Genomic DNA, 21642 nt, shown 5'->3' on the forward strand with positions numbered 1-21642 from the left:
TTATAAAAGGACCAGCCTACGCACCTTTTGATACAGTTTCATACAGTTTCGTTTTCGTTTGCCATCACAGCTCCCCCGGTATCGGTAATTAAGCAATGAAGCATAAATTACTTCATCGCCCTTTTTTTGCTTCGGATCGAAATAATTTACGTTTAATAAAATAAGGAATTGTTGTTTCAATCTAATTTCGTGTTTCAATTTGCGGATAAAATTTAAGTCAACTGGGTTGGCCAGTCATCATCCATAAATTGGTCCTTCGAGCCGGATTGAAGAGCTGGCCATCGCCATCGTTGTCAACCAATTGACTTAAGTTTAATCAACACATACAAGTATTGGAAATGGAGCCTCACAATATACCTGCGGATACGTCACCACCATCAACAACCCCCTTTAGAGAAAGCGATTCAGTGCATCATGAGGCGGGAACACCACGAACTTCCCAATCCGTGTGGTCTCAGGGTAATGATGCGTCTGCTCATTTGAAAACGCAAAATGAGTACCGCATCAAGGTCAAACAGCGTCAACAAATTCTGGATAGAATCAACATCGATCGCATACTTCCGCATCTTAGCAGTATTTCCGTGCACGAGCTCGAGGCAAAATTATCGGTACTGGAACGTCAGTACGAATCATTTCACCATCTACAATCAGAATTGGAGCTAATGAACGATGAAGAACTCAATCAACCACATCGGGATACATTCGATGAATCCTTTTGTGCAGCGAAGGCAATCATAGTGCAGCGCATAAATGTGCTTAACCCCGCACGCCGAGAAACCATACTCAACAGCACAGCGATTGCATCTCCGTCACATCGAGTCAACCTTCCGAAACTTCAACTCACGAAATTCAATGGTCATCATCGAAATTGGATGGATTTTTACAACATGTTTTTAGCGCTCGTTCACAACAACAGCCAATTAGCAAACATCGAGAAGTTTCAGTACCTCCGATCATGTCTCGTCGACTCAGCAGCTAGCCTCATAGAATCGTTTGAGGTGACCGATGGAAATTATATCAAGGCGTTGGATCTGTTACAGTCTAGATATGGAAACAAGCGACTAATTTTCCAAGCTCATATCCAACATATTTTCGAAGTACAGGGAGAAACAAGGCCGAATGCATCATCGATGAGGGCGTTCATAGACGTCGTCAATACCAACTTACGAGCTGTGCAATCACTAGCTTCAAATCAGCAAGTGTCAGATGGGATACTCTTGCATCTGGTATCCTCAAAGCTCAATACAGACACGAAGGCCAAGTGGGAGGAAGAGGTTACCCACTTGTTTGATCAGCGATCAACTGCCATGAGTTTTCATCTGCCCACTTGGGAGGACTTAGCAAAATTCTTAGAACGTCGTTGTCAAATTGCAGATATTTTGGAAGCCGGGCAGCCTAAAACACTCGTACCAAGAACTCAGCTAACAACACATAGGCACAACAAACGTGACGAAAAATGGGCCATGGTGAGTACCAAACAAGCAAAGTGTGAATTTTGCAATGCGGTTCCCCATCATAATGCCTTCAAATGCGACACGTTCCGTGCCATGGATCCACTTGCAAGATATAACTGTGTGAAAGGACTGAACTTGTGCTTGAATTGCCTTGGATCAGGTCATAAATCGAATGATTGTCCTTCAGTCCATCGCTGTAAACACTGCAATGTAAAACATCATACACTATTACATCGAAATGATTCAGCCATTACCAACATATCACCAAGAGCAGGTTTGCTTTCATCATCTGCTCTTAAGGTGAGTCTCGATCAATCAGAAGTTATTCTTGGAACAGCAATTATTCATGTGTTTAATTCTCGGGGAGTGAGCATCCGAGCTCGCGCTCTGCTAGATTCCGGATCTCAACTGCATTTCATCACGGAGAAATTGGCACAACATTTAAGAGTAACTCGAAAGGGCGTAGATATCGACGTCAGTGGAATAGGTCAAAGGAGAGCAAAGGCACAACATTTATGTTGCATAACGATTAAATCTCTAACCGAAGAGTATAGTGCTACCATTGATGCACTAATCATACCATCCATTACGTCATGTCAACCTAGTCGTCGCATCGATCAGTCAACCATTTCGATTCCAGATACCATTTCCATCGCTGATCCGACATTCAACATACCAGGACAGATTGACATACTCATTGGAGCAGGATTATTTTTTGAGATACTTAGTAAGGGCCAAATACGTCTCAATGGTCCAGTAATACAAAACACCAAATTTGGTAGGGTGGTTGCAGGTGCAATTCCTGCGCACGTAACATCAGCAGCTGATCCATCACCTCCATACAAAGCATTCACATCAGTCACATCAGAGTCCATTTTAGATAAGCTCCTGGAAAGGTTTTGGGCAATCGAAGACATTCCAGCATCGTCATCGTCGACTCTATCATCGGATGAGCTCGAATGTGAATCCTATTTCAGCTCTACTACTCACAGGTGTCCCGTTACCAACAAGTTCATTGTTCGCCTTCCATTTCGTGAAGAACCGCATCACCTGGGTAGTTCAGAAGAAACCGCAGGCAAAAGAATGTTTTCGTTAGAATCCAAACTGAACCAAAACTCGAATCTTCGCAGAGATTACAATGAATTCATGGAAGAATATATCAATATGAAGCATATGATTCCAGTTAATTTAGAATATTCACCAAGAAATCGCCTAAACTATATTCCCCACCACGGGGTCACAAAACTTGATAGCTCGACTACTAAGCTGCGGGTAGTCTTTGACGCCTCCTGCAAAACCTCAAATGGATATTGCCTAAACGACATGTTGAGAGTTGGTCCCCAGCTACAAGATACGATATTCACAATTTTGACCCGATTCAGAAGACACAAATATGTCATCATGGCTGACATTGCGAAAATGTATAGGCAAATCTGGGTCGACGAACGAGATACCCAATGGCAATGCATTTTCTGGCGCCCTACCTCTCAACAAACACTTACCACATATCAGCTACAAACAGTTACTTATGGTACTAGTTGCGCACCGTACCTTGCGGTAAAATGTCTACAACAGCTGGCAATTGACGAAGCGAAAACTTACCCAATCAGATCAAAGGTAACACTAAGCGACTTCTATGTAGACAATTTAATAAGCGGCGCAGCTAGTATCGGCGAGGTCATCGAAATCAAAAATCAAACCATAAACTTACTGAATTGCGCGGGATTTCCTTTACGAAAATTTGCATCGAATGCATCCGAAATTGTTGCCGATATTTTACCAGAAGACAAAGAAGAGACAATTCGTTTCCATGACACTGAGTTTGTAAAAACGTTAGGGTTAAAATGGTCCCCAGTTGAGGATTGCTTTCTATTTCATTTGGTAGCGGATAATGGCGTTAAAACTACAAAGCGTTCAATTCTATCAAAATTAGCAAGTTTTTTTGATCCAATAGGTCTCCTCAATCCTTTGATTGTAACGTGCAAAATTTTGATGCAACAACTGTGGAAGCTGAAGTCGCCATGGGATGATGAGGTCCCACCCGGGATCAAGGTTCATTGGGAGCTATTCAATAAACAATTACCGCTTTTACAAATATTAAAAATACCCAGGTATGCTAATATTGATATCGATACTAAACTTCACGCATTTGCAGATGCAAGCACTAAGGCATATGGAGCATGTGTGTATGCAGCATGGAGTGATGCATATGGCTAGAACTTTGTGCAGCCCTAATGGCCGCAGAACTGATGTCAGCAGTTAACAACATACTCAATCTTCCTGGCGCAAATTTATACTGCTGGTCAGATAGCACAATTGCGCTTGCTTGGATAGCAGGTGAACCGTCGAGATGGAACGTTTTCGTGGCCAACAGGGTAGCAAAAATACAGCAATTAACGAAAACCTTTTCCTGGAATCACGTACCAACAGACCAGAATCCCGCTGATATTGTATCACGTGGAGCATGTGCCAGCGAGCTTTTACGAAATACACTTTGGTGGCACGGACCAGAATTTATCCAACGGAGCTGTGATTATTGGCCTTCAGCAGTGCATGTATCACAAAACGAATTACCAGAACAGCGGCTTCAAAGAACTGCATTAATTGCTATTCCAACTTCTGACTTCATTAGTAAACACAAAAGACATCCACGCCATTGAGATTGGAGAACAACATCGCAGCTCATAGTTAATTTCATTGTCGCCATTCTTGCATAAGAACTTACTCAGAGTTGGAGGACGACTTAAAAATTCATTATTGCCTTTTAACAGTAAACACCCAATTCTACTTCCATCATCACACGCATTTGTAAATACATTAATTCGACATTTTCATCATCATCACTTGCACGCCGGAGTCCAAACACTTCAAAACATTTTGAGAGACAAGTTCTGGATAACAAACGCACGCCATGTTATAAGAAGGGTAATTCACGATTGCGTATTATGCTACCGCTGTAACCCAATTATTGCTGAGCAAATTATGGGGCATCTTCCAGCCGATCGAGTCCAGCAAACTTACCCGTTCGAAGTGACAGAAGTGGATTATTGTGGACCTGTCCTTATAACTCAACGAATTCGCGGCCGTTCACCAATTAAGTCTTATATTGCAGTATTTATTTGTTTTGTAACTAAGGCAGTACACTTAGAAGTTGTACCCAACTTGTCCACACAAGCATTTATGTATAATTTAAGTATAATTTGCTGATTATTTTGGAGTAGTTGACTCCAACCGGGGGAGGATGTTAAGGGTTTAAGGTTTATTTTCGCACAATTTGGGCTCACCCTAACTTTATTTTCGCATCACCCACAATTTGGGCTCACCCTATTCCTTTCACTTCTCTATCGCTCACATTTCATTTCATCGTTCACTTCGCTCTTCGCTGCTTTACACATTGTTGTTATCACTTACTCATCATTTCGTCGTTCATTTCGCTCTTCGCTGCTTTACACTTTGTTGTTATCACTAACTGATCATTATTTTGTGCAGAATTTAGTATATCTGCATTGTCAACAACATACATGCACATCGATACATGTGTATGTATGCCGAAAAAATACATAAATCCCACGTCGCATCGTCTTCGCATGATCTTCCCTTCACCTAGCATCGATAAAGGGATAGCGGTGCCCAAAACCATTATAAAAGGACCAGCCTACGCACCTTTTGATACAGTTTCATACAGTTTCGTTTTCGTTTGCCATCACAGCTCCCCCGGTATCGGTAATTAAGCAATGAAGCATAAATTACTTCATCGCCCTTTTTTTGCTTCGGATCGAAATAATTTACGTTTAATAAAATAAGGAATTGTTGTTTCAATCTAATTTCGTGTTTCAATTTGCGGATAAAATTTAAGTCAACTGGGTTGGCCAGTCATCATCCAGTATGTATATTATTATTCCCTGTAATAAAATGTAAATTGAAAAAGATTTGGTTTGCCAAAGGAACAAATAAATGCATGTTCAAATGTAAATACATATGTATGTCGATATACCAAAACACTTGTATGCTATGAATTAATTTCGACTCAAAAAATTAGTAAAAATTTTCATCAAATTTGTTTAGTTTTAAATTTACTAAAACGCACATACCAAAATGTGAAAGGTAAATTAAATCAAAATATTAAAGTTACTTTGATTTGAAATGTTGGCGCATATAATAAATTCAATCATTTTTTCTTCATCACCTTTGTTTGAAAATACAAATTGAATAAATTTTCGTTTACCAAGGGAACATAAAAATGCACAAGCAAATGCCTTGCAAAATGCCGTCGGCATTTGTCAATTTGATTTCATACAGAAACCAAAAACTGAGCAGAGCCAATGTACTTGTACATAATTCACTGTAATCAGCTCTGTTAAGAACTTCCCCGCTGTCGAGTTAAGCGAGGTGAAATAGTGTTCGCGGTTTCACTTCATTTTTGACAATTCACACTATTCGTAGCTCGTGAGAATTCTCTATATTTAACGTTCTCTGCGCGTTGCATAAGTGACCAAGCCGGCATGCGGCAATCCGACACTCCTGCCAAGGCCATGGCGAATAGCATCCGCATTAGAATGAAGGTGTCAGCACTATTGTGAAATGATACTCATATTGTACCTGTGGGAAGTCAAGGTAAAGGTTGGTCTCAGACGTATCAAACAACAACTGCATCGTTGCTGTTGTAATGATAGGTGTAAAGGAAGCGGCGGTCACCTCAAGCGGACAGTCGAGTTCGGGACGGGCTACTCATCATTACCTAATACTTAATTTCTTATTATATTATAAGCTAGTGAATTTAGAATTTGATTAAATTGTAACTTATAAAAAAACAAGTGTTTCTTTACTGGGCAGCTGGCCCATTATTTTTTTCAGTGCTACGGACAGGAAGTCCGTTTCTTCTATAACATTTTTGTTACGAAACACGTTCTCTTAAGCGACAGACGACCCATCCAATTTTGTTTTTGCCAATCTCCATTAGATTTTTGGCTTTAAGAGCTGGCAGGCTAATGGTGGCCGTTTGAGTGTCCACATCTGCCAACTCCACATCGCCAAAACCAGGCAAAGATTTAATCGCGTTGTGCACATCTTCCTTGGAGGTCACTTCCTCGATGTCCTTACATTCTATTGTGATGCAATGGGTAAGCGCCTTCACTGTTGCTTCGCTACCTAAGGTGGCACCCACGAAAGTTTTGAAATCGGTAGATTTTTGGCACACACAGTTTTTGGCATTCTTCAGTTCGATTACACCAAAAATGGTCCTCGACCAAAAAGCGTTTTTTAGATTAATTTGAGGTCACTGAAACCAAAACTAACTTTTATTTTTTTTTTCAAAGAACGGTTTCCGAGATATTCCCAAAAAACCTGTTTTTTGTGGAATAGTGTAGTTATTACCTGCAATCTCGAAAACAGTGCGCGCCATTTCTTTGAAGTGCATAAATTTCGAAAGGCACACATATAACCTACATGGCAATTTATAATTCGTGTCAATGGAAGTCGTAGTTTTTGCAAAACAGCTGTTGAAAGTAAAAATGGCATTTTTGACGTTATTAAAAAATATCAAAGTTTATTAACTTTTTTCTGGAACAAAAATTTTTTTATACCGACATAAGATAGGTTTTCTGAAAGACAATTTTGTCACACACATTTAAAGCCTAAGTTTGTCTGAATCGACGAAAAATTGTATATTAGAAGATGCTTTCCATTGAAATGAAAAGTAGTTGAAAATTTTTTATTTAGCAAAAAAGAAAAAAAATTTAAATTTTTTCGAAATTCAATATTTCAAAAAGTGTATTTTTGTTTTTTTTTATAACTTTTTTTAAATTAAAAGAACATCTCAAACTTTAATTGAGCTGAATGCCTAGTAGCTAAAATGCGTTGTTTTTGAGTAATGAATTTTTGAGTAAAAAACCTGTTTCGCCCTTTTTGTTTTTTGCAAAATAAAAAATTTTCAACTACCTTTATGCAACTGTTTCTACATGGAATCGCTCGTATAAGTAATGACGATCATTTTGAACCCAGAATTATTAAAATCGGTTCATTTTTGACTAAGTTATGGGCATTTAAAAAAAAATTTTTCTTACATAATTAAAAAAAATCGAATTTGAGCCGAAAAACAAAATTGCCGATAACTCTTGAAAAAAATGTTTTTCGGGCGAACAAACAAATACGTGTCTCATTGTTTTGACCAGAGAGCAACATATTTGAGTTACATCGAAATCGAAGAACATGACCCGAATAGCCCGGTTGAATTGAAATGGAAAGCATCAGAAGTTATAACATATTATGTGAATGAAGACAATTTCATCGTCTGTCGTATATACTTTTGATGTATACAATACGGTTTCGAACAAAAGTAAATCATGCCAACCTGCGTATTGAGTCACGCAAAATAACTCGATTTCGAATGTCAGCAGTTTCCCAAGCACATCGAGTCAGAAGGCAGAGGCAACTAATCAGATAGCATTAAACGATTTATATCGTGATCTCAACTTGTCGAAAGAATAATCAGAACTCCTAGCTTCACGTCTACAGGAACGCGGTTATTTGAAATCAGGTACTAACGTAACGTATTACCGAAACCGCAATAAAAATTTCGAACAGTATTTCTCAAAAACAGAAAATTTTTGCTGCTGCAATAATGTTAATAAGTTGTTTGCGGCACTTGGAGAAACTCATGATCTAAACGAGTGGCGTCTATTCATTGATGGTAGCAAGTATAGTGTGAAGGCTGTCTTACTGAACAAAGGCAACAAGAAACCATCGATCCCCGTTGCTCATTCTACGAATGTCAAAGAAACTTATGAGACAATGAAGGAGCTACTTCAATTAATTGACTACAGTTCGTATAACTGGAAAATATATTGTGACTTGAAAGTTGTCGCTCTACTGACTGGTCTGCAGAGTGGCTATACCAAATACAGTTGTTTTTTGTGTCTTTGAGATAGCAGAGCGGTTGACAAACATTTCACTCAACAAGTTTGGCCGAAGCGTTTGGAGCATGTCGTGTGAAAAAACAACGTTATCAAAAAATCACTTGTTGAGAAAAAAAAGTTATTTTCCCCCCTTTGCATATAAAACTTGGGCTAATGAAGAGTTTTGTAAAAGCTTTGGCAAAAAAAACCGGAAAACACAGCCCTTAAATACTTGAAAACCAAATTACCAAGATTGTCAACAGAGAAAATCAAAGCGGGTATATTCGTCGGTCCACAGATAAAGAAATTGTTTACGGACACAGAATTTCTACAATGCCTTGACAGTTTCGAAGCTAAGGCTTGGAAAGCTTTCCAAAAAGTGGTTCATGGATTCTTGGGAAACAACAGGAGCAACAACGACCGTCACTTGATTCATACAATGATGAAATAATTTAAAACTATTGGTTAGCATTGTAAAACGTACATACTCCAAAATCTATTTATCATATAAATTGATTGGAAAATTATTGGAAAATTTACAATAAACTTTGTTTTTGTTAACAGGTGCTCACATGTCGTTAAAAATGCACCTGCTTCACAGTCATTTGGATTTTCTTCCACCAAATTTAGGGGCTGAAAGTGATGAACAAGGCGAGCGATTTCATCAAGATATTGCTACGATTATAAAGCGTTATGAGGGCTTTTGGGATCAAGAAATGATGAGTGACTACTGCTGGATGCAACTTCGTGAAGATTCCGTGCAACATAAAAGAAGAAGTTTCAGAGTAAAAGTGTATTTTCGATCTTAAACATAGGCATGTCAAAAAGCTGCAAAATCACACGTGTTGACATTATGGGTCATAACTTCTACAATTTTTCGTCGATTGAGTCAAGCTTAGGCTTAAAATGTAGGCGACAAAATTGTCCTTCAGAAAACCTATCTTATGTCGGTATAAAAAAATTGTTTGTTCCAGAAAAAAGTTAAAGACTTTAATAATTTAGTAAAAAACGTCAAAAATGCCTTTTTTTACTTTCAACAGCTGTTTTGCCAAAACTACGACCTCCATTGACACGAATTATATATTGCCATGTAGGTGGTATGTGTGCCTTTCGAAATTTATGCACTTCAAAGAAATGGCGCGCACTGTTTTCGAGATTGCAGGTAATAACTGCACTATTGCACAAAAAACAGGTTCTTTGGGAATATCTCGGAAACCGTTCTTTGAAAAAAAAATAAAAGTCATTTTTGGTCTCAGCGACCTCAAATTAGTCTAAAAAACGTTTTTTGGTCGAGCACCATTTTTGCAACTGAAAATTTGTAAACTAGTGTAATCCGTATTGACATTTCGATAAATTGAAATCAATATATAAAATAATATATACACAAAGCTTCGTCTTTTAAATAAGAAGTGGCGGATTCTGCAGCATATGCCATATTTTTAAAATCTTCCCTTTCATGGGAAATCTGCTTCGCCTATTGACTGTAAGTCCATATTCTTGTACTAAAGTGCTTTCCAATAACAGGTGTTATTTTGAATATGATTGCGCTATCGAGAGATCATTAACGATTTTTTATGGCCAGAATTGGATGGTATTGATCTGGACAATGTTTATTTTCAACAAGACGGCGCCACGTGCCACACAAGCAACGAAACCATTGATCTTTTACGGGAAAAGTTTCCGAACCGTGTTATCTCTCGAAGAGGTGATCACAGTTGGCCACCGAGATCTTGTCATTTGACAGCTTGTGTCTTTTTTCTGTGGGACCACGTGAAAGAGGAGGTCTACGCCAATAGCCCAGGGTCGATTCAAAACCTCAAAGATGTAATTCGTGAGGCTATCGAGGGCATAGGGCAGCTACTTTGCAATTCGGTTATGGAAAAATTCATGAAAAGTATATTGTCCTGTAAGCGTGGTCGTGGTGGTCATTTGCCTGATGTTATTTTCCACTATTAACGGCATACCTTCCTCTTTATAATGAAATAAACATCCGATCATTTATATTAAAAAATAGCATTTTTCTTTGAATATCAAAATAACACCTCTTATTGGAAAACCCTTTAGTTCTGAAGATCTAAAAGTATTATCTTCAAATATTACTTTGAATTCACCATCTAACCAAGCACTGTTACTTTTTGAAACAGATCTTTTCGTCTTTTTCTATCGATCGTTTAACTTATATAGGAAATTTCTCTGAACATATTTTCTAACTATGTATGTCAGCTCTCTCTGATGCCAATATAAAAGTTCACATCAAATATTTTTTTATCGCTATACAATAGGTGCCTGACTTTTTGAAAAAGTCGCTCAAAATTCTGCGGCACAAACAAGGATTGTAAGGTTTAGTTAATAATTTTACTTTGAGATATAATTTTTCACATCGTTTTATTCTAGTAATTGTTTTATAGATTTCAAAGAAGAAAAGAGACACTTTGAATATATGTACATACATATGTATGTATATATATGCCAGTGTGTATTTTTTCAATTTAGTGAGTGCATATTTCAAACAATTTGCATTCTCTCCTTACTACATAATCGAATTAAAATCGGATCTATTTTCACAAAAATTGTGTTTGCTTGTAGATTAGAGTAATCAAATCTTTTAATAAGATCAGTAATAAGCTAGCGGCAGGCGGCACTAAACTTCGAAAGTCTAACTGAATACAATGAAAACCTTTGAAAAAAGAGGCATTTAGAAACGAAAATATCTTCTTGTTTAAAATTCATATTATTATGGTTTCACTTTTGGTCATTACCCAAAATTCCGATAAAACAATCTATGGGTCACTTATTTGAAATGTCGGTATAAGTATTGTAATTCAATAGAATCAATATTGTATCTTCTTGACTTTAAGTGACTTATTTTACTGGTTTAGCTATAAACAAAAAAAAAAATAATATCGAAATTAAAGCGCCACATATTGCAGTCAAAGCTCTGCCAAACAACTGAATATCATAGAATATACGGGCCGAATATGTAAGTTAGGGTGCCCCTTAAATTTTGAGTTCAATATCTTTTTACGCATATCTTCTTAAATGTTTCGTAGTATCCCCATATTATCTAGAAAAAAATATTAACTCTATTTATAAACGATAACCCGTGCCGACTTGCGATTTCAACTTAACCATACAAGTTGCATGAGAATTGCACTGTGACTTGTAAATGTTTTATTTGTCATGTCATACGTGATTTCTGAGATTATTAGTGCTCCATTGTTTAGTGCGGAAACATGTCGGTGGAATAACGGAGTGACAAACAAACTATTTTTTTTATCGGTTTGCCTAGCTATCAAGTAAATGGTGCAAAATCACCATCTAATCGATAAGTTCTCTCAGTCCTATTGGGTATGGGAATAAATTTCCGTGCTTTCTTAGCCAAAGTTTCGAATTATTTAAACAATTAAACAATACATTATATTATGTGAAGTATGTGCTATTGGAAGCTACAACTTTATTCCATCTTTCAGGCAGCGTACGGATTCCTATGACGAAAAATTTGAGTTCTTTTGACTTGATCCATTCATTGAGCCGGTTTGCGATGCTCTCGTAAGAATTTAACCACCGTTCAATAAGGGCTAAGTGCATTGATCGGAACAGATGGTAATCCGAAGGTGAAATGTCTGGGGAATACGGCGGGTGGGGCAAGATTTCCCAATTCAGTCCCTCTTAATATTTCTGGACCGATTTAGCAACGTGTGGTCTGGTATTGTCATGCAGCAAAATCAGTTTTTCATGACTACCGTCCCATTTCGGCTGCTTTTCTTTGAGAGCTCGATTCAAACGCATTAGCTGCACTCAGTTTCAATGGCTTCACGCCAGTGATGGTTTCAAATGGTTTAAGGACTTCATAATAAATGACACCCTTCTGATCCTACCAGATGCACAACATAACCTTTGAAGCATGAATATTTTTTCACTGTAGACGGACCTGATTCACCTGGTGGGCTCCAACATTTTCGACGCTTAGGGTTATCATAATACATCAATTTTTCATCGCAAGTGCCGATGCGATGTAGAAAACCTCTTCTTTTCTGCCGTTCAAGAAGCATCTCATACATTACCAAACGTTTCTCGATATCCCTCTCTTTAAATTGATGTAGCACCCAGTTACCTGCTTTCGGGACCATTCCCATCGCGTGAAAATGTGATCTGCCAACATCCAACTCTTCAGACATATCATCAAGGGTTCATCCAATAATTGTTGTAGTTGAGTATCTTCGAATTTTTTCGATCTTTATCACTCACGTCGAAATTGCCACTTTGGAAGCGTCGAAACCACTCTTTACAAGTTGTATTTGATGGAACGTCATTACCGTAAATATTGATCAATATCTGACACGTTTCACCTGAACTTTTCTTTAAAAGGTATTAATGAAGCATGACTTCTCGCAAACGCTGTTTTTTCGGGACGAACGTAGAATTTTTTGACTTCAGATAAAAACTATCTTTACGCTTCAAACGAATGTCAACTACTGCAGTATATTACTAGCGACCACAAAAATAGTATCAGCAGCGAGGGCGGAAACTTATTCCCATACCCAATATTTTACAATATTCGTCAGGTCAAACTGACTGTTAGCGAAAGTGCAAATCTTGTAATTAGGGAGTGCATCATACATGGAGAAAAAGCAAGAATACCATCAAGTTCATTTCCTAACTGTGTAAAGAAACTTGTTGATTTATATCATGTTTGGAGAGAGTTAAGAAAAATTGCAAAAAACGCAGGTTACGTTCAAGAGCCGAGAGAACAATTTCAAAATTGATCTTGATTATTTGTTTGATATTGCACATGCTGATGTTTTTGAGCGAATGAAAATAAAGGAAGATAAACTCCTTTGAATGAAATAGAGAGAGCCAGGTCGCCCGGAATGCTTAGATGACGTAGACAAAAAATTTTGCGGAAAAGGAAGAAAGATCTAGACGACTACGACTGGAAGAAGAGGAAGGGATTGTGGGACAAAGAGAGTCAGTGGCTGTTGCATCTACTTCTACCACAAATAACTTAGAAAGTACAAAAGATGCAGATGAAGAACAGATCTTGAATAAAGTTCAAAAAGAGGTAGAAAGAATCTCATAACACCTAAACTATTTGCATTCCATTCTTAATGCAAATTAACAAATCTTCATTTCAATCAAATTTATTGAGTCTTCGATTCAACAAATTCGTACTGAAACTGGAAAATCAAGGCCAGAAGCAATAAAATCTGACTTCAAAAACAATGTAGCCAAAGTAGTCACAGTCCATTGGGATGGAAAACTATTACCTTGGCTGGATATACGAAGTTAAAAAGAAGAACGCTTGCCAGTTATTGCTTCGTTTGACGATAGAGAACTGCTTCTTGCAGTGCCAAAACTAAAGAGTTCTTCTGGAAATAATCAAGCTAAGGCCGTCTCAACAGCTCTCTTTGACTAGAATTTTCAGGATAAAGTAATGCGCTGCGACACAACAGATTCCAATACTCATCGTTTCAATTGAGCTTGTGCTATTTTGGAGGAAACTTTAGGAAAATAATTCCTGGTTTTCGCTTGTCGTTATCAACTTTAAAGTTCAGGGAAAATTGAAAAAACATCGATTGTAGTAACACTGAACCATCTCTTAATTTCATAAAAGAACGTGTCGTCGAGACAGATATTCAAGTTTTGTTAATCACTACATATTATAAAACAAAGTCGCTTTTTCTGTCCCTATGTCCCCTTATACGCTTAAATCTTTAAAACTACGCAACGGATTTTGATGCAGTTTTTTTTAAAGATAGATTGATTGAAGAGGAAGGTTTATATCTATATAATGTGAAGAAATTTATAAAGGGGGCGTGGCAATCGGTCAAAATGTGGCAAAAAAACATACATTTTTTGTTTTCACGGCCATAAATCATAAACGAATCAACCAATTAAAATGAAACTTTCTTGAAGTTTAACTTTGAAATATTTACTTTCGTTCTGCATCAAAAAAAAAATTGATTTATTTGTTATTTAACCAAAATTGTTTAAACAACAGCAGCTCTTTTTCCAAGAAAAGCTGTTTGTGTGTTTGTTCGCTGTCAACCGAATGAAGCAACAGGCGTTAAGCGATAATCTCACCACACCTCATTAATGTTGAATTACATCGTATGGTGACGTATGTATGTATGTATTTACGAATCGCTCGCATTATTTCATTTCGGACGTATGTACATATGTATCTATGTATGTACTGAATTCCATGTAATTAAATGTACATACAATTTTACAGCGAAGTAAAACGCGATTTTCACGTTCTATATTAGTAAATCGCACATAATTAAAATACAGTTTTTGAATAGTTTTTATTGATTCGGAGCGCGTTTAGTTTGCTATCGATTCCATACAATAACATTTTTTGTCATTTACTTTTTACGACAACTAATAGCTTATATTCGAAGCGATTTCAACAAATAGGTACAACATTAATCCTTATCCAATTAAATACCTTAAATACATTGTTGTTTTCATATAGATCTATGTATATAGCTCTTTACAGCATATAATTAAAAACAATATTTTTCAAGATATTACATCAGTAATTAGTAATTGAGATCTACCGGAAAAATTGCGTTAGCTGTTGCGTCATCCGACATTGCCGCTACTCTTTTGGAAAGAGTCTTTTGGAAAGAGGCCGAACCACACACTCTACAATCAAGCACCCGCTGAAAATCGCCACCGATGATGATAACAGCGTTTGTAGTGTTTCTAGACAGAGCAATACAGGAAAATTGATGCGTGACTGCTCATTAATAGTCTGGGACGAAGCTACCATGTCAAACAAGACGTCTGTGGAAGCACTGGATAGGACAATGCGCGATTTGCGCAACAAAAATGCACCTATGGGTGGATGTACAATTCTGTTCTCAGGAGATTTCCGTCAAATCCTACCAGTTGTGACTCGAGGAACACGTGCTGACGAAATAAATGCTTCGCTAAAAAGATCCCACCTTTAGTCGTATGTCAATAAATTAGAGCTTAAAACTAATATGAGGATTTCGTCATCTTCACGTGAGAACAGGCTATTTCCAGAGATGCTGCTAAAAGTTGGCAATGGAGAATTAACACAAAGTGAGGGAAGGATTAACCTAGAAAACCTTTGTGTTTTGATAGACAACATCCAAGAGTTAGTCAACAATGTCTATCCAGACATTGATAACATAAGTTATAAGACAATATCTTGGTTTAAATAAAGAGCTATTCTGTCACCAACTAACGAACAAGTAGATAAAGTAAATAACTTGATTATTTCAAAGATTGATGCGCCGACGAAAATATACAACTCGGTCGATACTGTTCTCGATTTGGAAGAAGCTGTTCAATTTCCTACAGAATTTCTAAATTCTTTGAACCCGTCTGGACTCCCTCCTCACAAAATGGAGCTGAAAATAGGTTGTCCTGTTATTTTATAAAGAAACCTAAGTCCACCTAAACTTTGCAATAGCACGCGTTTGCTGGTAAAATCACTGAAAACTTTCATAATAGAGTGCACAATACTCACAGGATGTGGTACCGGAGAAGATGTATTGATTTCCCGAATCCCTCTGATACCATCGGATCTACCATTCCAATTTAAACGCTTACAATTTCCGGTAAAGACATCTTTTACAATGACCATTAATAAATCTCAGGGTCAAACCTTCAACGTTGCAGGCTTAGATTTGAGTGTTGACTGTTTTTCACATGGCCAACTGTATGTCGCTCTTTCAAGAGTAACCTCTAGAGAAAACATGTGTGTATTGTCTAATGACAAGAAGGCTATGAACGTTGTATATAAAGACATTCTGTAATATAGTAATTGTTGTAAAAATAAAATAAATACATAAGTAAAAATGCAAAAAGTTAATATGCAAAAATGTAGGGTATGAATTTAGATATCCCAAAGATAGCAGGAAATCTTCATGCTATAAAGAAAGGGGAATTGTCTTACTCCAAATTTAACGCGTGCGGGCCACGGGCAGTAATGAATAAGCCAAAACTACTGGATCGATTTTAATCATTTTTTCAGTGAGTGACATAGGGTATATATTTTATACCCGTGCGAAGCTGGGCGGGTTGCTAGTATATTATATAATAAGACAGAATTAGACAAAAAAGATGACTACTGCAAATTGGTCGAACTGGGCGTATTATTTTTGGGAGGACACACAGAGGAAAAATTAAAATTAAGGCCCCCTGGAGCTATGCATTAGGCATGCTGGATGGCGAGAGCGACATATTCTTTAAAAATACGTTTACTTCAGTCACAATGCAGAATTACTGCGAAGGATAAAAAGGCTCTACAAGATGTTTGCTTTTTATAGAGATGTTGTATGTAAAAGCGTGGCTCATATACACAGTGGCGACCAAAGCACCTAACCAAGATTTGCGCTTCTTGAAGATGTTAAAAGAGTAAGAAATAGTTGACGCAACAATTTCCAAAGTTTCTTTAAGCAAGTTTAGTCATCACTTGTGGTATGTATGTGAAGAGACAGTCATTCTATCACTGTTTGATGATGAAGTTGATAACCAAACTAAAACGCAAATGATTAATTTTAGCAAACGCTATGACCCCTCGAAGGGAGTAGTTTGGTAAGTTAAGTTGACTTTTTGTAATATTTTTTTGTCTTTTGTTAATTTTTTTTTTTTTTGTTACTTAACTTTCTTTTTTCAAACAAAACACTGGATGATGTCGTATCGGAGAAGAGCAAAGAATTTCTATCACGACTGCAGGTCGACGACGGTTTTCTAAAGGAAGAAGTATCTTCTTCAGCTAATAATGCTGCTTTTTTGGAAGCTAAATGAATAATAAGTCATTTAAGAGTTGTGAATAATGCTACTAAAAAAGCTGTTAAATTAAGAACTGAAGCTGAAGAAGAACAAAAACAGTTCTTACTGTGCTGTGTCCAGGAACACAGAAAATTTTATCCAGACTGTTAAAAAACTACTCTAAAAAGAATTTACCCTTACTGATTGTTATTACTTTTCATCTCATTTAATTTTTATTTTTATTCACTTTATTGCATTTATAACGATTTTATAGCAGACCGAAATGTCAGGACGAAACACGATTTTTACTAAACTTTGAAGCTCGGTCAGGACTGGTTGCAATTATGCTAGAAAGATATAATTCTATCTGTAGCATTAGTAAAAAATGTGGAGCGTATGCAGAAAATACATTTTTTTTCATATAAGAGACACCCTAATATAAGTATATCTATATGGGTGGATTTTATCAAATTTGGACGAAGAAATGTACTTACAAAGGCTTTATTTCTGACCGGCAAGTTATAGCAGCTACATACAAGTATGTTTCATTGCAGGCAGACTCCACTTAGGAGCTTTCATTTGGGAAACTCTACTTAATAGCAGCTTCAGCGTCGAAGAATCAGTATATCCATGTATGTGCTTTATATACGAGCCGTTTTCTTTAAAAATGGGGTAAGTGTTTAATATGGAGATATTTAGGGCTTTAAGTAAAAACCTTTTATTCACAAAATATTAACTACGGGATCTCAATTGAAACAAACAAACAAATTTTTATTCAACACTTCAACCGTAAAAAAATAAAAATTAAATTAAATTAATAAAAAGGCTTTATTTGAACATTTACCGTCCAACCAACATTACTTATACTCTTACTATTAATAGGACTATGAATAAGTTCGTGCGGTTTTACAACAGATGGCGTAACTTGATATTATTCCATCGATCCACATTTCCAAACATTCATTGGAGAGCTACTGTCGTAAGGCACAAACGTCAGTATAAGTTTTTTATTTGAAGCGTAAACAACAATATTTTTACCACACTTGAAAATGTCGAATTTCGTGCCAAATAATGTGTTTTTGCGGGGAATTCTTTAATATGAAGAAAAAAGCAGCCGAAAGTCATCGTATCTTGGTGGAAGTTTATGGTGAGCATGGTCTAGCTGAGCGAACGTGCCAGAAGTGGTTTGCACGCTTTAAAAGTGGTGATTTTGGCTTGGAAGACGAAGAACGCGAGGGTGCGCCGCCAAAGTTCATGGATACCGAATTGGAGGAATTGCTCGATCAAGATCCGGCTCAAACGCAAGAAGAGGTTGCAAAAACTTTGGGAGTTGATCAATCAACCATTTCCAAACATTTAAAAGCCATGGGAATGATCCGAAAGGTAGGCCATTGGGTGCCGTATGAATTGAAGCCAAGAGACGTTGAACGCCGTTTTATGGCATGCGAACAACTGCTTCAACGGCACAAAAGAAAGGGTTTTTTGCATCGAATTGTGACTGGCGATGAAAAGTGGGTCCATTACGACAATCCAAAACGTCGGGCAACGTATGGATACCCTGGCCATGCTTCAACATCGACGTCGGCGCAGAATATTCATGGCCTGAAGGTTATGCTGTGTATCTGGTGGGACCAGCTGGGTGTTGTGTATTATGAGCTACTGAAACCGAATGAAACGATTACGGGGGATGTCTACCGACGACAATTGATGCGTTTGAGCCGAGCACTGCGAGAAAAACGGCCGCAATACGCCGATAGACACGACAAAGTTATTTTGCAACATGACAATGCTCGGCCACATGTTGCACAAGTGGTCAAAACATACTTAGAAACGCTCAAATGGGATGTCCTACCCCACCCGCCGTATAGTCCAGACCTTGCGCCATCCGATTACTATCTCTTCCGATCGATGCAACATGGCCTGGCTGACCAGCACTTCCGTAATTACGATGAAGTCAAAAAATGGATCGATTCGTGGATTGCGGCAAAACCGACCGAATTTTTCACAAAGGGAATCCGTGAATTGCCAGAAAGATGGGAAAAATTAGTAGTAAGCGATGGACAATACTTTGTATATTAAATTTGACCATTTTACGTCAATAAAGTTTCAAATTTCGAAAAAATGGGTCTGGAATGATGATATAGACGTGTTAGTACTATATTTCCAAAGACCTGTGGTCTTCCCTGTGGCGACAATAAATTTAGTGATTTAAAACCCTCATTTTCACTAAATGAGAATCTTCTTAGAATTGCTCCTTCTAAGGATTTTGTAGAAACAAAATCATCTTATTTCATTTCGTGCAAAATATATATAGTGCTTTCCATTTCAATTCAACCGGGCTATTCGGGTCAGGTTCTTCGATTTCGATGTAACTCAAATATGTTGTTCTCTGGTCAAAATAATGAGACACGTATTTTTTTGTTCGCTCGAAAAAAATTTTTTTCAAGAGTTATCGGCAATTTTGTTTTTCGGCTCAAAATCGATTTTTTTTAATTATATAAGAAATTTTTTTTTTAAATGTTCATAACTTAGTCAAAAATTAACCCATTTTAATGATTCTGGGTTCAAAATGATCGTCATTACTTGCACGAGCGATTTCATGTAGAAACAATTGCACAAAAGTAGTTGAACATTTTTTATTTTGCAAAAAAAAAACATTCGAAATTCAATATTGTCTTATATAATTCAAAATGTCTTATATAATTAAAAAAAAAATCGATTTTGAGCCGAAAAACAAAATTACCGATAAATCTTGAAAACAAATTTTTTCAGGCGAACAAAAAAATACGTGTCTCATTATTTTGACCAAAGAGCAACATATTTGAGTTACATCGAAATCGAAGAACATGTCCCGAATAGCCCTTTTGAATTGAAATGGACAGAATCTATATAAGAAAATTTTTTTTTAATTGCTCATAACTTAGTCAAAAATAAACCGATTTGAATGATTCCGGGTTCAAAATGATCGTCATTACTTGCACGAGCGACTTCATGTAGAAAGAATTGCAAACAAGTAGGTGAAGATTTTTTATTTTGCAAAAAGCAAAAAGTGCGAAACAGGTTTTTAACTCAAAAATTTATTACTCAAAAACAACTCATTTTAGCTACTGGGCATTCAGCTCAATTGAAGTTTAAGGTGTTCTCTTGATTTGCAAAAAGTTAAAAAAAAAGAAAAATACGCTTTTTGAAATATTGAATTTCGAAAAAATTTCGAATCTTTTTTGTTTTTCCAAAATAAAAAATTTTCAACAACGTTTTTGCAATTATTTCTACATAATCGCTCGTCTAAGTAATGACGATCATTTTGATCAATTATTAAAATCGGTTCATTTTTGACTAAGTTATGAGCATTAAAAAAAAATTTCTTATATAATTAAAAAAAATCGATTTTGAGCCGAAAAACAAAATTACCGATAAATCTTGAAAAAAAAATTGTTTCGAGTGAGCAAAAAAATACGTGTCTCATTATTTTGACCAGAGAGCAACATATTTGAGTTACATCGAAATCGAAGAACATGACCCGAATAGCGCGGTTGAATTGAAATGGAAAGCATCATACCTATAGAAAGGGTTTTTCAGTACGAGCGCTTCAACTTTTCAACTTTTTTGAATAAAACACAAACGGTTTGACCTTTTTAACTAATTTTTTTTTATTATCGAGTTTGAACATATACATTTAAGTATGAAATTCGATTTCTTTTGCATGACCACCGTGTGCACGTTTTACGAAGTCCAATCGTTGAACCCAATTTTCGACCACTCTTTTGCATTGGCTGCCGCCGTAGCCGAATGAGTTGGTGCGTGATTACCATTCGGAATTCACCGAGAGGTCGTTGGTTCGAACCTCGGTGAAAGCATAATTAACAAAAACATTTTTCTAAAAGCGGTCGCCCCTCGGCAGGCAATGGCAAACCTCCGAGTGTATTTCTGCCATGAAAAAGCTCCTCATAAAAATATCTGCCGTTCGGAGTCGGCTTGAAACTGTAGGTCCCTCCATTTGTGGAACAACATCAAGACGCACACCACAAATAGGAGGAGGAGCTCGGCCAAACACCTAACAGAAGTGTACGCCCCAATTATTTATTTTTATTTTTTGTTTTTTGCATAAATCGGCCGAAATTCCAGCAATTTCGCGTTTAATATTGGCTCTGAGCTCACAAATCGTCGCCGGCTTATTACTGCAGACCAATGACTTCACATAACCCCAAAACGGGACGGCTTGTTAAATGGACCGTAAAATGGCCCTAATGCTCTTAAAGTAGCAGCAACAGAACGATTATTTTCATAAAAATTTTGCACGATTTGCAATCGTTGCTCAAGTGTGCAGCGTTCCATGATGAAATGTATACTAATGAAGTTTACAAATAACAAGCGAAAAATAAAAAATATTGCGTCGTTCGCCCTCCCTATCGGAAAAAAGTTGAAGCGCACCTATTAAAAAACCCTATATAAATAATTGGGGAGGATGGTTCCATATGTAGAAGTCCACGCAAGTGGGGAAAGTTACTGATCGCCATTCACTGGGAAATGGCCAGGACGAGTCT

At 37.0% G+C, this 21642-nt stretch overlaps 1 protein-coding gene across 1 annotated transcript; it reads left to right on the top strand.

Annotated features, from left to right (window-relative positions):
- Nucleotides 1–338: 338 nt before the first annotated feature.
- Nucleotides 339–3622, top strand: LOC129250107 (uncharacterized). The gene is made up of 3 exons (XM_054889748.1): nt 339–2181; nt 2248–3565; nt 3610–3622. Exons 1-3 carry the CDS (start codon nt 339–341, stop codon nt 3620–3622), a joined length of 3174 nt encoding a protein of 1057 aa, XP_054745723.1.
- The last annotated feature ends 18020 nt before the right edge of the window (nt 3623–21642 follow it).

The sequence above is a fragment of the Anastrepha obliqua genome, chromosome 6 (genome assembly GCF_027943255.1).
Source record: "Anastrepha obliqua isolate idAnaObli1 chromosome 6, idAnaObli1_1.0, whole genome shotgun sequence".
In the NCBI taxonomy this organism is placed as follows: Eukaryota; Metazoa; Arthropoda; class Insecta; order Diptera; family Tephritidae; genus Anastrepha; species Anastrepha obliqua.

Excerpts from the sequence above, each read along its gene's own strand:
- LOC129250107 (XM_054889748.1), top strand. The coding sequence starts at position 339 with ATGGAGCCTCACAATATACCTGCGGATACGTCACCACCATCAACAACC. Across the intron at positions 2,182-2,247 it reads ATTATTTTTTGAGATACTTA|GTGCAATTCCTGCGCACGTA; the intron begins GTAAGGGCCAAA and ends GGGTGGTTGCAG.